Source organism: Perca flavescens, chromosome 4, assembly GCF_004354835.1.
Source record: "Perca flavescens isolate YP-PL-M2 chromosome 4, PFLA_1.0, whole genome shotgun sequence".
NCBI classification, from domain to species: Eukaryota; Metazoa; Chordata; class Actinopteri; order Perciformes; family Percidae; genus Perca; species Perca flavescens.
This window is the reverse complement of record NC_041334.1, coordinates 26,976,245-26,992,476: the sequence shown is the minus strand read 5'-3', so window position 1 is coordinate 26,992,476 and position 16,232 is coordinate 26,976,245. Positions and strand designations below refer to the sequence as shown.

The 16,232-nt window shown below is 41.0% G+C and overlaps 3 protein-coding genes across 3 annotated transcripts; 2 read left to right on the top strand and 1 right to left on the bottom strand.

Moving 5' to 3' along the window:
* Positions 1-112: 112 nt before the first annotated feature.
* Positions 113-4,857, bottom strand: zc3h10 (zinc finger CCCH-type containing 10). Its single transcript, XM_028574799.1, has 3 exons — positions 4,630-4,857; positions 2,931-4,134; positions 113-1,296 (listed from the first exon to the last, which is right to left on the bottom strand). The coding sequence occupies exons 2-3, from the start codon at positions 4,071-4,073 to the stop codon at positions 784-786; spliced, it is 1,656 nt and encodes a 551-aa protein (XP_028430600.1). The 5' UTR covers positions 4,074-4,134; positions 4,630-4,857; the 3' UTR covers positions 113-783.
* A 1,516-nt stretch (positions 4,858-6,373) lies between these two features.
* zgc:152986 (dnaJ homolog subfamily B member 9) lies at positions 6,374-8,027 on the top strand. Its single transcript, XM_028576046.1, has 3 exons — positions 6,374-6,548; positions 6,810-7,086; positions 7,670-8,027. Exons 2-3 carry the CDS (start codon positions 6,849-6,851, stop codon positions 7,960-7,962), a joined length of 531 nt encoding a protein of 176 aa, XP_028431847.1. The 5' UTR covers positions 6,374-6,548; positions 6,810-6,848; the 3' UTR covers positions 7,963-8,027.
* A 77-nt stretch (positions 8,028-8,104) lies between these two features.
* Positions 8,105-13,373, top strand: si:dkey-28n18.9 (sorting nexin-6). The gene is made up of 14 exons (XM_028576045.1): positions 8,105-8,499; positions 9,022-9,132; positions 9,274-9,381; positions 10,272-10,332; positions 10,487-10,611; positions 11,356-11,439; positions 11,525-11,599; positions 11,702-11,732; positions 11,938-12,025; positions 12,142-12,181; positions 12,266-12,352; positions 12,503-12,592; positions 12,798-12,863; positions 12,974-13,373. Exons 1-14 carry the CDS (start codon positions 8,494-8,496, stop codon positions 13,109-13,111), a joined length of 1,110 nt encoding a protein of 369 aa, XP_028431846.1. The 5' UTR covers positions 8,105-8,493; the 3' UTR covers positions 13,112-13,373.
* The last annotated feature ends 2,859 nt before the right edge of the window (positions 13,374-16,232 follow it).

The window sequence follows — 16,232 nt, the reverse complement described above, 5'->3', positions numbered from 1 at the left end:
TTCTCCTCAATCCCCTAGATCCGCTGTGACCTCCGTGGGTGTGACCACCAAGCCCGGGCCACGATTCCCAAGGTATAACGCAATCCCAAGGTACAAGAGACCCACACGGATATGAGGCTTATAAAGAAGCAGAGGGTATTATATTCAACTTTACACAATGTAACTCCACCCAAACAACTCAAGCAATATATAAACATGAGAATTTGCCACAAGAAACTGTCTCTCTGCATGACTTATTTACCATACCTGTCTGAACTAAGTATAGAAAGGTAATTGTGCACTGGTGAAACAAAGTAACAGATAACATAAGATTCATTGTTGAGTGGCTGTTATTATTTATTTTCTTTTTTTTTCAATGTGCAAAGTACCAAAGTTAATTTACACCTAAACAATCCACAAAAATATAAACACAAACTGCTTCCAAAGTCTTCATGTCCCCACAAGGACGACACAGCAGTGTTGTGGAAATGGTTCAAGCAATATGGATGACACATATTTTCAGTTTGTTGCCATTTTTGGTGCCTGTGTTTGAAAAGATCCCTTTGGTACAGAAACTGATCACAGGTCAGACAGACAGTCTGTATGAAAAATGTCATTGTAATGTTGCCACAAAACACAGAGGTGTCTTCATCCTGCCCTCTGGTGGAGAAGTACAAGTGTCTTTACTTCACTGTTCCATCATCAGTTGAATCTACACATAAAAGAAGATTATCTATGTTAAAAATCACAGTTAATGACAGCTACAGTCTGACTTGTGGGTAATACAGTCCTTCACTTAATCAGTCAGTGAGGCAGAGTGGTGATCCTCATGCTTTGACTCGCAATAGGGTACGACACCATCGGGGTAGTGGCGTGACTCATGGTGATGCCAGGCATAGGCTGCGTCATGGACACTGCCACTGGTGCCACAGATACAGCCACAGGTGCCATAGAAACCGATGGGGCCATCCCTTGGGCAATGGTCTGCGCAAGGGCGGCTGAGAGGGGGGTGATCTCAGGGTTCAGGTGAGGCGGAGGGGCTGTAGGTGGGGCACTGTTAGTCTGGGGCGCCGAAGGGGCGCCGGTAGGAGCTACCAAGTCTTGCTGGGTGACAGGCCGAGGCTGCAGTCCAGCACTGCTCAGGGTGGTGTGAGTCTGGGCGATGCTATGATTGTAGGAACTTATTGCACCCACAGGGGGCACCAGACTCTGCTCAGTGGGTGCAGGAGTGGAAGACAGCGTCATTACCTTGGCCTGGCTACGGAACTGGGCATTCTGCTCCAGAAGAACCTCATTTGTGGCTATGAGATTTGAAACCTGAGAAACACATGAGACAAGGATTAAAAAAGGACTGGGCTCCATAAAAGTCCACTGCCAAAACTTTGGCTTTGTCGGGCTTGAATTAAGTTCTTGTAAAAATTGAATTTACTCTTCACAGAGTGTGTCTGTGTCTTATGATGTTGCAGAATGTCTTTTATTTTTTAAATGTGCCCAAATATATTCATTAGGGTTTTAGTCATATGACCGTAATGAAAAAACACTTTCAAGTCAGCTGCTCCTTGGATTTAAAACAGCTCTGACATCTCTGTGCTTGCTTAGGGTCCTTAGTGCATTCATTACAGCATTAATCTATCATGCTGCCAACTATTATAACTTTCTAACTACTAATTTAAACTTTATTTTATCTGGGATACCAACTTTCCTCCAGTCCGAAAAAAAAACCTTAGTCCATATAAAAATTGTATATCTCGTTATTGAATTGTCTGCGACACTGCTCCTCTCCCATTACAAGCACAGTCTGTAAACCAAATGTCAACAAAAAAAAGTTGTCCCGCCACCTAAGTTCAAAACACAGGATTAGAAGCTGCTTTTGTCAGAGAATAATGACTAAATTTGAATTTTCCCAAACCCGAGGTCATGTCTGCACATAGCTTGTTTTGGCTTATCTACAGTCCAAAAGCCAAACATATTTTAACTATCATATAAGACAAAGAAAGCAGCAAAACCTCAGAGGCTTGGAAAAATTACTTAAATGATAATTGTTTAACAAAATAGTTTTGTTCAATCAATTGACTAATTGTTTCAGAAATACTTCAAACTTCCGGGCCTAATAGCAAGTTGTAGTTCAGTTGGCTTTTCCATTTCATCCATCCAAGATGTTGATATGCTGGTCTTCAGATGCTCTGGTAACTTTAGATGAGAAGTCTTGTGTTGGATGACAATGTTTGGCTTTGTTAAAATTTCCACTGTGCAGCCCTCAAGGAATATTTACTTTGCCTGTGATTTGGCAGTCATAATACAACTGATTTGGCAGTCATAATACAATTTAACTGAAGTCCTTGGCTTATGACTAAAGTTGAATTTGACTTTACGTGGCACTATCATGTGAAAGGACCATATTAATTCATTCAGTACAGGAAGCATACAAAGTAAGTTACATTTGACAATATAATGCAATCTGATAAAACAGCCTACAACAAATTCTACCTTGAGCTTATAAAATTCAATTATTTGTTAAAGCTATGGTGCGTAGTTTCTGCCACCCCCATGAGGAACTCTAAGTAATAAAAAAACTAGTAAAAAAGTAAAAAACTGTAGGCGGATCCACATGATACAAGCCTTCTGTGACTGTGCACCCCGCAACAAAAAGTTCTGCACTAAAGCTTTAAGACTTTAACACATTTAATTGTATTTCACTGCATTATACTGTCAAAGGTGGCTGTTATTTTGCACGCCACTGTATCTGTTATTAGTTAAAAAAAACAAATCAAATTGCATAATAAATACAAACATGTTTAAATTTGACTTATGCAACCCCTATTCATGTGGGAAGCGCCTAACAGTTCTGTAGTAATTCCATTCAAAAATTTCTTATAGGTCTAAACATTTTGATTTAAGTTTCAAATAGTTTTTTTTTTTTTTTTTTTTTTTTTACAATCGCTCATTCTAACCTGCTTCTTCAACTCTTCTACTCTCCTCCTCAGCAGGGAGTTCTCTTCCTCCAGGAACCTGTACTCCAGAGGACGGGGTGGCAAGGATGCTTGTAATCCCAACTCATAGTGCGCACCTCCACTGACATCTGCCAGGCGCAGCCCCTCCAACCGCCGCCTCTTCAACTGTAGAGCAGTGTGGTCCATAGAGGCCTCCAGGGAGCTCGCATCAAAAAGCCCACTTTCAAGCACAGGGTCATATACTGAGCAAGAGCTCCTGTCATAACGCCGTTGCCCTGTAGAATTTACGGACAAACAAGTGCTCATCCCACCTCCACCTACCCCCCCAACTCCTGTGATACCTGGATCTCTGCAACCACCCAGGCTGGGGCAACCCATCCCCATCATAATGCTTCCACCTCCACCTCCGACAAGTCCTTGCATTCCTCCACAGGCACTTCCTCCTCCAACACCTATCCCTCCCCCAGCATTCACCATTCCACTGGCACCTGGCCCTATAACACCACCCACTCCAACCCTGGATGGCTCATATTCAAAGTCTTTTTTGACATGGCGAAATTTACACTTATTGCCCCTCTGGCACTCTCCCTTCAGGAAGTCTCTGCAGATAGGGACTTCCCCGCGGCTATGTGGGAGATCCATGGGGGACAGGCCCAGTCGTGCTGCCACTTTTCCTCTTAGTCTGAGGGGTAGCTCTCCTGTTTTCTTGTAGTAGTCCTCATCCTCTTTAGATCCATGGACAAAGCGGCAGTTGGAGCGACTACACTCCTTGTTCTGGTAGTCATGGCAGAAGATGAATTCATTCTTTTGGACTCCCAAGTCTGGCACCTCATTGAAGTCCGGGTGTCTAAAGCGGCAGCGCTTCCCTCTCTTGCAGACATTGCGTATGAAATCCCTGCAGACACCGCCCAATTCCAGTCCTACACCTTGCCCCCCACCTCCACCGTTTCCACAACTGTTGCCATTTCCGAGCGCCCCTCCTCCCCCCATGCTCCCAGAGCCGTTGCCTCCAAGACTTCCTCCTGATCCCCCTCTGCCCTCCGCAGAGCTTCCTGCCAAACCAGACCCAGGTCCTCCTTCTTCACCCAGACTACCACCACTTCCACCACCACCTGACAGGTAGGAGCTATCCCGGTCAGGCATGGCGCTTGGCCCAGCTCAAGGAGAAAACAGCACTCATGTGTGTGAGGGGGGCGGACGTGACCTGCCAAACATTCACATACACAGGTAATGAAGTCATGAATAGCTTTTTTTTTTTTTTTTTTTTTTTTTCCTTGGTGTACAGCAATTTTCTATTCAAAGATCTGCAAGACAAAAACATAAACCCAAGTTAAGCTTTAGAAGTACAAGAGAATATGGATATGAAAGATCCTGGAAGGGAATGTAACTGTTAGGGTCCAACTGGATATGGCTAGGGCTGAAATGAGAAAACCTGGTAAATAAAACGTAGCACTGCTGCTGTTGTTGTTGTTATTGTCGTCACTGGAGGACTGGAGTGCTTTGATAAAATAACAAAAATTTGGATTTACAAAATGCGAAGCTACATTTTATACATAGGGTAGCTGTCAGTAAATAAAGCACACTCTGTTGCATCATGTACCTGAATAAGTAACGTTAAGCCTATCCATGTTAGGCTATATCAGCTAGCGAACGTTATCTAGCTAGCTAACTGGCTAGCTAAATGCTAATGTTGTCTTACCAAATAGAAACCTAGAAGCAGGATCCAGATTATCGCCGAGGGATTCCCACGTTTAAACGCCCTGGTCTGATTCAGTGAAATTTGTACAGATATTTCTGCTTACAACAGCAACCAGGCATGTGTTACTTATGGCGATTCCTCGAGGCCCCGGGGCTGTTGGTTGTTTACCACATTTCGTGATGCATCTTTCACTACCAACGAAGAAGACAACCCTCTTCCTCTTCTTCTTTAAGATTTGACGGCAGTTGGCATCCACATTGTGGCATTACTGCCTCCTGCAGGTTTTGCTCTCCCTTAGCATGTCTTTCACTCTTAAAAACAAAAATAACACTTTCCTTTCTTGGCCACTGTCTCCACACTCTAATATACTTATATATAATATCCTGTAATTGGCTCACCATTTGTTTTCCTTTCCTTTGTAAATGTTCTGTAGTGTATTCACAACAATGCTCAACTGTTTCAGCCTCCTGGCACAAATCACAAAGACGCGTTTGATTTTTTTTTCCTATAATGAAAAGTGTACTATTGAGGTTGCAAATTCTCAGCCTGCGTATACTCTTCCCATTTTGTTCCTCTACTTCGTACTTCTTAAAATGTCCCATGGTATGAAAATGTCACTTTATCATGTTTTTTAACATTAATATGAGTTCCCCCAGCCTGCCTATGGTCCCCCAGTGGCTAGAAGTGGTGGTAGGTGTAAACCGAGCCCTGGGTATCCTGCTCTGCATTTGAGAAAATTAAAGCTCAGATGGGACGATCTGGAATTTGCTCCTTATGAGGTCATAAGGAGAAAGGTTACATCCCCTATCTCTGCTTTGCCAACCCAGAGAATTTGGCCCACCCATGAGAGAGAGAGACATCATGGCTTTCAAACGAGCAAAGTGGCAGTTGGTCAAGGCCACACCCCCACCCTCCACCTTGCCCACCCTCTCTCCTCTTCAATAGCTACATACACAGAAATGACACATACTAAGGAAAGCTCATTGTGGGACTGGCTCTAGTGGCTGTAATTCTGCTCCAAGGCTGAATTTCGGGAAAGAGACTTCAGATACCGTATTAGGGGACCACTAAGGTCTATATAAAAGAGACTTCAGATACCGTATTAGGGGACCACTAAGGTCTATATAAAAGAGACTTCAGATACAGTATTAGGGGACCACTAAGGTCTATATAAAAGAGACATCAGATACAGTATTAGGGGACCACTAAGGTCTATATAAAAGAGACTTCAGATACAGTATTAGGGGACCACTAAGGTCTATATAAAAGAGACTTCAGATACAGTATTAGGGGACCACTAAGGTCTATATAAAAGAGACTTCAGATACAGTATTAGAGGACCACTAAGGTCTATATAAAAGAGACTTCAGATACAGTATTAGAGGACCACTAAGGTCTATATAAAAGAGACTTCAGATACAGTATTAGGGGACCACTAAGGCCTATATAAAAGAGACTTCAGATACAGTATTAGGGGACCACTAAGGTCTATATAAAAGAGACTTCAGATACAGTATTAGGGGACCACTAAGGCCTATATAAAAGAGACTTCAGATACAGTATTAGGGGACCACTAAGGTCTATATAAAAGAGACTTCAGATACAGTATTAGAGGACCACTAAGGTCTATATAAAAGAGACTTCAGATACAGTATTAGGGGACCACTAAGGTCTATATAAAAGCATCCAAAGAGCACCATGTCATGGGACCTTTAATTTCCCCACCACTTTAGATTCAGGTTCTTCCTCTCCAAGCTGTGCTTTTCTGTCCTCTAGTGGCGATAGTGTTAAATTGCATTATAGTATGTTTTCTCACTGTTTTTTTTCTCTTTATTTTCTTTTCTTTTTACCGGGAATTCATTAATACACGGTTTAAAGGTGTAACAGAATACAGGAGGCAGTCCAATCGCTAAACGACGGTGAGCTAATTTAGAAATAGCTGTGGCAGAGTTTTCATTTGATACACTTTTACCACCACGTTTTGTTGTCTGTCGGCTCAATAGGCGTAACATAAGTCTCGAAGCTGTCAACCGAGTCAAAGTAAACTATTCTGTGCCTCGGGTTGGACAGATAGTAGCATACAGGCCTGCTGAGTGCTGACGTGTAGCCGTATGTAGCCTATGAACATGAGCTGTCAAACCACAAGATAGCTGTACCAGATAACTTCTTTGTGTTAACAGTGGCGTTTAAGTTCCTCATCTGTGCTCGGAGACGCCAGCATGGCAGTGCAAGGTGTTTTCCACTGGATGCAAGCCTGCGTGGTCCTGCTGCTCTGCTTATCTATAGCCCTGCCTGCTGCCTCACAGTCGATCAGAAATTACTATGATACTCTCAATGTTGAGCCAGCAGCAACTGACAGCCAGGTAAAGAAGGCTTTCCGCAAACTGGCCGTAAAATACCACCCAGATAAGAACAAAAGCGCCGATGCAGAGAAGACTTTCAGAGAGATAGCTGAAGGTAAATCATGCGAGCAACACACTGAACCTTTTTTTATAGAACCTATAGGCCTATTGTATGTAGTTTACACAAGTTAAATGATTTGTAACCTATCACTTTCAAAAGATTAGTTATTTATTGATGTATTCTCTAAATAGGCTTCATAAATACAGTCAGTTTGCCTTTTAAGACAGACACAGCTAGTAGGCTACTGATGCAGTCTAAATTAGCAGCCCTGCAATCAATCCAACTTTCATCAAGGTTATACTATATGTATAGTTTTTGTTGTAATTTTGGAGGCAGTATTTATAGTGCTGTTGATCTGTATTGTGCATTATACATTATAACATAATTGGGGTGGAAAATATGAATAACGCTGTATACAGTAAATGCAGTGCAGTTTTAACAGCACCACAAAAGTTGTAAAGTTGAATCAACATCTCTCTAAAGGTTTCAAGAAAAACTGAACATTATAACCTTCGTGTAGTTATTGCAGGACTGTCTTACCTAGCTAGGTTTACCTAATGAACTTGTACATAAGTGTACTTAAATTGCTCTATCTCAACCAAAGTGAAATGAATACCTCTGTTTGCTGCTCCCCTAGCCTACACCGTGCTCTCCAACAAGGAGAAGAGGAGGCTGTATGACAGTGTGGGCCATGAGGCTTTCCTAAAAAATGAGGCCCCTGTTGACCCTGAGGATGAACATGATGAGGCAAGCTTCCACTTCGGTTTTGAAGACCTCTTCCATGACTTCGATGATAGTCCCTTTGTGGAGGAGTCATACTTCCACTGGAGCTTTCATCAGGATGGGGAGGATGAGAATGGGCCATATGAACATTACACTTATGAAGGGCCTGGTTTCAGCTTTTATTTTGGCGATGAGGATGAAAATTAAGAAAACCACTACTAGCTACTAGATGTCCAGTGTATTGTCTTTGAAAATAAAGTCTCCATATTGAATTGTTATGTCAGTGTCTTGTATTCAGTCTGTAGAACTTCTGCTAAATAGGTAGCTGTGTGTGTTCTGCCTCTTTTATGGAATAGCTTGTAAGTTCAATGGTTGTTTACAGGTTTGTGAGGTTGTAAGGTTGACAGCTGGGGAAACTGATTGGACCGTTATGCCACTTTTTCTGTGTGGGTGTGTCGAAATGTCCTGAGTTACTGACTAACACACCATTTAGTTATTCTTTTTCCCTGAGCCAGCACTTTAGATCTGGCACTGTTTTTCTCCATTTCTTACAGGACCAGTGTGCACTTTGACCCAAAAGGATATCCTGTGCCTTCTCAGCAGTTGGAGCAGGAGCGCTTTAAAGCCAACACAAAAAGATCTCTACAGCTTTATACACTTTTATCGGGATAAACAGAGATTTAAGCATTTCAAAGCTGATAAAAGACGGACTGGAATCATCAACTTACAAACTTGACAATGATGGTAAGAATGCCTGAAAATGATCTTTAGGACAACCTCTGAGTGTCATGTGATTTTTACTCCATGGAGACATCGACATATACAGTGTGGGCTAAGTTAAGTTTTAAATCCCTTTTTAAATTTAGCTTGCATACTAATGTTGAATTGCTTTTTTCAACTATGCTCCAAAATTATGGAATACCCTACCAAGAGCTATAAGAGATGCAGGCTCTGTGAACATTTTAAACTGACAGCTAAATACCTATTTATTTAAATTGGCTTTTGATTAATGTAACTTATTTTTCTTATTCTTTTTTACTAATTATCATGTTTTTATTATTCTTAATGGTGTCTTTTTTTCTTACCTTCACTTATATTTTTTTGTATCTGTCTTTTCATTGTCTGATTGTATTGTCTATTTGCCCTTGTAATTTGTTGCAATTTTCTGTATTTTTATTGTAAAGCACTTTTATTATTGTTAATAATAATGTGAATTCACTCCTAGTTTTGTATTGATAAAATTGCTAGCCACATTTTTGAATACAGGAAGAAGTAAAAGAAGTGACATCTACTCTGAGTGTAGATCGTGATAACATCAATGTCACAGAGGTGTTGAAAGACGGGGACTCACTCACCTTCCTAATTGTATCTCAAAAGGTGAGAAAACAGTTCATTTTCTTGTTATTTAGTGGAAGCTAACATTAGATCTAGATGCAGAAAACCAGTTGATTTGTTTTAATTATGGTATTGCAAAAACAGACCGCTCGGATGACATGTTGTCTCTCTCGTCTGTGCCAGCTGTCTGGGACAGGGGAGTACCATGTGGCTCGGGCCTATGATGATTTTGAATGGCTGCAGCAGCACCTGTTCTCTCAGGAGGATGTGCCCGGGATACAGGGAGTCATAGTCAGTACTTTATTTCATCTGCGCACAATCCCTTATTTGACTTGTAAATGTATGCACACTTTTCTGACAATAACAAAGATTAGTTCAGGAATATCTATATGCTCCGTCAGTAAAGGGGCGAAGCAAAATGTGGATTCTGTGGATCTGTTGAAAACTTCCTTTTGGAAGTGTAAATGTTGCTCTATGTTATCTTGTTTTTCTAACTGCCTACTGGAGCTTCACCTTTGCTGAAACTGGTGTGCTCTGAATTGGAGCTAAACTGCAGATTTTAGTTAAACATGCATGGTTAAACGTGGATGTATGTGTTCTTGTAACACAGTGCTTTTGTAACTGAGAAGATCAAACACCAAAATGTTTATTTCATTCAATGACTTCACCACTGGAGCATTTTGTTTCTTTTTAAAATCCTTCCTCCTTTCCATTCTTTACATCCTCCTTTTCTTTATAGTCAGGAAGCTGGCCCCAGTACTGTAGAAAATTAAGTAGAAGCTTTTCGGTCTGATTTGTTTTTTTTCTCAAGAAGTTTCCTACCGGGAAGTATTTTTTGTATAGGTCTACTACTTCCTAGTATTACCGTGCGTGCAGTGGGGTAGTGTTTGTCATGTATTACACAAGCACATGCTGTGTAATATGTGATCCAGGGCAATAATGTGTGCATACTGTAAATCCAAGCACTATGTATTTCAAAAAAACATTAACCTTATTTATGTTCCTCTCCCAAGCAAAGTGCCTAATAAAAAATAGTAAAAAAGAAATATATATATATATATATATATATATATATATATATATATATATATATATATATATATATATATATATATATTAGATGAAATCTTGCTTTGACAAACAATATGGAGTAACACAAGTGTACTTTGGTTTTCTTCAAGTTTCCTCCTCTTCCTGCAAAGGCTCAGGTGAATGCCTCTGCCAAAGTTATGAAACAGCTTGGTGAGTACATCTGAGACCACCTCCATTAAAAAATAATAAACTTAGTCTTAAAAGTAAAATTAACCAAATATGTTCTCCATTTCTGTCCTGTCTGTTGCACTGTGTGAGTGTAAAGGTGTTGATGATGATCAACATGTTGATGGTTTTCCTGCAGGTTTCCTTGGTTTAGGAGAGTGGCAGCTGTACTGTAAAGCATTGGAAACCTTCCTCCGGCAGATTGCTGCACACAGCATACTCAGCAAAAATAAAGCTGTAGAGATCTTTCTGACCAGCTCAGACGTAAGTGGAAGCAAATAAACAGCCTGTTTGTTTTTTTAAATCCTCTTTTTAACGAGGCATTAACGTCGCGAAAGGGTGCAACGTGATACCTTTTTTACGAGAGAGGCAGATAATAAATGGTTAAACTTTCACTGACATGGTTTCAGAAGAGGAAATGAAGCGCATATGGCAGCTGTCAGTTGCACACCAGGAAGCTGCCCTGTGAATATCCAACATACTGTACAATAGTGGTAGTTACCAGTTAACTGTCTAACAATAAACAGTTGATAGCTAAAATTATTATTTGTTTATATTATATTTGTGTGTATGCAATGTGTGTAATAATTATAAATATTCCCGTTGTCAGACTTTACAAGGGAGTATTGCTGCATGTGGCACATACACAGTTTTGATGAAAAACAGGATGATATAACAGTAATAAGAGTAAATCATAAAGATAAGTGTATTTACGAAGCATATACACACACACAAACACATACACATACACACACTCACACTGAGTAAAACTGCCTGAGTTTGTGTCAGTGTTGGACGTGTCCCAGATCCTGCTGATGATACAGTAACTTCTCTCCTGTCTGGCTGAGATTCATCGAGTCTGGAATGCTGTGTATTGAGCATAAGCAGCTTTTATTGTGGATCTGGGTTTTTTAGGCTTCCACTCATGTTGGGAAGATTTCATATGCTGTATGCTTGAACAGTATTAACTTGAAAAATGTCCAAGCTTATTTGTGTCCTTGTTTCTAGCCTCCAGGCAGACAGAGAGTTAGGAAAAACATTTTCAACCGGCTGAGTCAAGCAGTGGAAGAGAAGAGGAAAGAAGGCCATAAGGTACACAACTGGGACTACTACAAACACTATTTACAGCCTCTACACCTGTATGTCTGCTTTTATACCATAATGTCTGTGTCTGCAGGATGTGGATCAGTTCTTTCAAACTGAACGTGATCAAAACCTTGTTCTTGCCGGCTGTGCTAAGACCGCAGCTGAGGTGAGCCAGCCACCTGTGTGTTTGTCCTCTTCCCTTTCTTCTTCTCTCACACGACCAGACACACTGTCCTGTGTGATTTTTTAACTTTTGTTTTCCTTGCAGAGATTCCTGGATGTGGTGCAAACTGAGCAAAGTAAGCAAACTTTATTTCAAGTTTGGGAGGAAAGACAGGACGTGCTCATCAATTGGTGTTATTTAGGATTTTTTTGTGTACAGATTCAACAGTTGGAATTCATAGGAGGCTATTTAGTGTATTAGTGTTCATCCACATTACTATGCAAATTCTATCTGTCCCAAGTCTGATGTTAGTGTATGTTCCATGTTTAATTTGTTTACAGAAATAGCAGTGGCCTGTGGTCACTTCTCAGCTGCTCTGCACCTCTGTGTGGAACCAGGGGAAGACTCTGACAAACAGGCTTTCTCTAAGTGAGACAATAATAGCATTGGTCCCAGGCCAATGCCTCTGAACATTGCATACCGGTTACGATAAATCAGCGTGATAAACAAAAAGTAGACACATTGACATCACTTTTGTTTTGCAGGGCTTGTGTGAAATTATCAGAAGTCTTTGATTCTATGAAGGTGAGTTGTTTGGCATATATTTACACAGCAATGCATGATTGCTTTGCCGAATACAATGCACAAAATGCGCTTGTGTGTGGGCAGAAAAATATGACAAGTGTTGCTGAGAACAACGTGAGCACTCTTGGGCTAGGCATGGACCTGGAGTCACGCTACCAGGAGGCAGAAAAGGTGTGTCTTCTGGTTCTAAAGTCATTTTACATTCATCACGTTGTCTCTCCATCTACCTTGAATCCTGGCCTTATATTGAAATATGACATGTCACACGGAAACTTCTGACTAATACACCCGCGTGTAACACGATTATTATGTCCAACGCAGGAGATGCTCTTCAGGAGAACCTGTAAACTAGTGGAGTTAGAGTCTGCCAGAAGGAATGCAGAGAAAGCCAAGCCTGTAAAGAAGGCTGCTGTGAGTGCCTGTACACACATATCACAAAAACACACTGCTAGATCAGATGTACATGCTTTCTTGTGACCAGCAGGTGTCAGTAACGTTCTGCGGATGTGATTCAGCAGTAGAGCATGGGCCAGGAAAGCTGATGAGAGGATGTTAGATGCAAATACAATCTGTATGAAGTATATAATTATGATGACATGCTCCCCCTATTCATCAGATGGAGGAGGTGAAGAAAGCAGCGGAGACGGAGTTTGATCACATTTGTGGAGTGGCTAAACAGGAGGTAAAACTGGATTCTCTGTTTCCACATAGCTCACCCATCTCCAGTGTGTCATGTAACATCCTGTTGACATTCATGTATGTATTAACATGCATGTGATGTGTCTCTCCCAGATTGCACGGTTCCAGGGTGCGCGTGTGGAAATGTTGCAGCAGGCTCTGGTTCAGTGGTGTGAAAAGCAGCTGCTTACAGCCAAAGAAAGTGCTGAGCAGTTCAACCAGCACCTGCAAACCTTAAGAGGGATGGCCTAGTGACCCGTCTCTTAATGAAGCATCCTCAGTATGTCTAAACATAGCATGGGATAACCCAAACGTGCCCTTCACCCTGTTGCGCTGTATTCTGATGCTTGCTGATGCTAGTGGATTCAATTACATCCTGTGTAAATAAAGAAATGTACGTGAAAGGGAAACCTTCCTGATTATCAAACAGCATCCATATAATTTGTACACACATTTACTTTGCCTCAGACTCTCCCCAATCACACTCCTATACCAACAAAGCCCCTATAGAAATGATGGTTTTGATTTGTTAGCAGTGGACTTGTCGTCTGGTGAGGCCATTGTGTGTGTGTGTTTGTTCTACACTACACTCATGCGGTTGTGTTGAGAGTGTATTGTGCTGCTCTCCAGCCAACACATCAGCCAGGGTCACACAAAATAAAGTGTGATGAATTGATTCCCGAAGTGTGTGTGTGTGTGTGTGTGTGTGTGAAACTCCTGTATCATTAATCAGTTGGTTTGACGGCTCTTGCAAGGACGTGGCAACAAGGACACTGTGCTGGCTTTTTGTTTGGCTTTTGAAACTATTCTGGCTTTGTGAGTATCTGTTACAATCATTCTATTATCCATGATTGTGTGAAACCTGTAGTGAGGTCTGGCACAAAACGACGCACTTAACTCATTTCTGCACATAAGCATGCCATCCTCCTCTTCTCTGCCTGCTGCTGTAGGTCCATATCTCAGCACTGCCGTGCGCTTCATCTCATCTGTTCCAGCCTGTAATCTCTCCGTTGGGTGGATAAGGAGGAGTGGTTCCCATTTGAGGGAATGAGTTAGAGAGAGATAGATGACTGGTCTCATAAGAAGAGAGGTTGGAGAGGAGGTTTGGCTCATTTGACAATGAAGGAGTAGATGAAGGGCAATCATGCCATGGAGTGCCCACCCAAACAGTGAATTAATGAATGGAATCTTTTGGTATAGTCTTAGTTCAAATGAAAGGCTTCCTACTCTGGGCATTGGATGGCACATGTTATCCTCGCCTTGGAACATTATGGGATATTTTATGTCTGTATTCTCCACCCTCATAATTACAGTCTTTCTCAGCCTCAGATCCAGAACAAAAATTATTTTATTTTTCACTGTATTTTACCCATTTAATTGGTGGAAGAGACTATCTTGTCTATTTGGTCTTGGTCTTAAAACAATGCACATATATAGAGTTTATACAGCCACACATGTTTACAATGACACTGCTAACATGCAGATGTTAAGCAGGTATAATGTTTACCATGGTGACCATCTTAGGTTCAATCAATTTATCATCAAATTTGAAAGTAAAGTCATGAACCCAAGTATTGGACAAATTGAAATTTGAAATTTTGACCTGCTGGTAGTGCTAAAGGAAAAGTCAGAAGATCACCAAAGTCATTAGGATTAATCGTCTGGGAACCATGAATGTTTGTACAGTATCCTATGGCGATAGTTGTTGATATTGAAGATATTTTAGTCTGGACCAAAGTGGTGGACAGAGAGACCAACTAACAGACCGACAATGCCATTCCTAGAAAGCTGTGCACTTGCAAATGTGTAAAAATATGCAAAAAAAGTCCCCAGGCATGCACATCAAGATGTTGGCTGCAAATTACATTTGCTGCTGCTAGGGTGCGTCTAGATTTCTAGGCTAGTATTAGGCTGGACCTGTTTGAAAACTGCTTCAAAAAACGAAGACAGTTGTAGGAACTTGCTTTGTTTTAGTCCAACAATTGTACAATAGCAGCTTGAGCTTTTTCACACTACAATTGCATCCTATATCTCCTAATTTTTTGGAAAAGCTAATTTTATATTTATATCAGACAACCTTCTATTCACTGAAACTGCAGTCTAGCTTTTTATACCCCAGTTTACATTGTAGAAGTAGTAACAAAAAGACATTCACTCTCCTTATAGTGCACAGTTATTGATCATTAATCCAGCAATTTCACCATTTAGGTTTTGCACTTCATTTTTGGGGTTTATTGGTTTTAATGAGCCACAGTAAAAGTTAAATGTAAGAAATTTATGGACCATTTTAATGATTCTGTGGTTTTAGTTCTTTGTGTGAAGGCTTCTATCTACCTGAGAAAACCCCTCTTTGGATACAAGCCTGTGAGGTGAGTGGGATGATGAACGAAATGCATTATGCTGTACTTACAGTATAAGAAACACAAATGGAAAACTCTGGATTCTATATACTGCAATTTTATTCTCTCTGTTATTATCTGAAGCTGTGATTGTCCCATCCCTGCTGCTTGTAACAGCATTATACCGGATGAATTTCACAACAGGGGAGCCACATGTCTGGTGCTTTCATTTTGCGGCGGCAGCAGCTAACTAGCACATGTGGTGAACACACGCACACACACACACACACACACACACACACACACACACACACACACACTTCTCAACTGCTGAGAGCATGACCCAGATCAAGGACGGAGAGATCATGGTAACGCTCTTGAGTGTGTGTGTGTGTGTGTGTGTGTGTGTGTGTGTGTGTGTGTGTGTGTGTGTGTGTGTGTGTGTGTGTGTGTGTGTGTGTGTGTGTGTGTGTGTGTGTGTGTGTGTGTGTGAGTGAGTGAGTGAGTGAGTGTGCATCCCATTGAAAACATGCACTTAGAGATGATCTGCTAAAGTAGCTCATTATTGGTGGAAAGGCAGCACTCAGCACACCGCCCTATGGCCTGACAGAAAGCGGCTTGTTGAGTGTGAAGTGAAGCCAATAGCTAGTGTGACAACGAAGCTACACCACACCAGTGTGATGAGTACGACAGTCTGTTAGATGATTAAAAAAATATGGAGTCAGGCCAAAGTGGATATTTTTAAATAATATTTGGTGTCCTTAGTCATAAATCTGCACTGCTTGATTTATATGTTGCTGGAATAAATTCATGAATACATATTTGGTAACAGATGTCACACAAATTAAAGTGGGCATGTTTTATCTTTACAAAAAAAAAATTAAAGAATTAATTAAGAAATTGTTGGAGCAAATAATGTATCTGCATGCTCCTATGTCTTCATACTGTACTTTCATACTTTAATTGTATTCATTTACATGAACTGCAACATCTGGCCGCAAAAAGGCTCAACATTGATTACTGATAAATTTAAA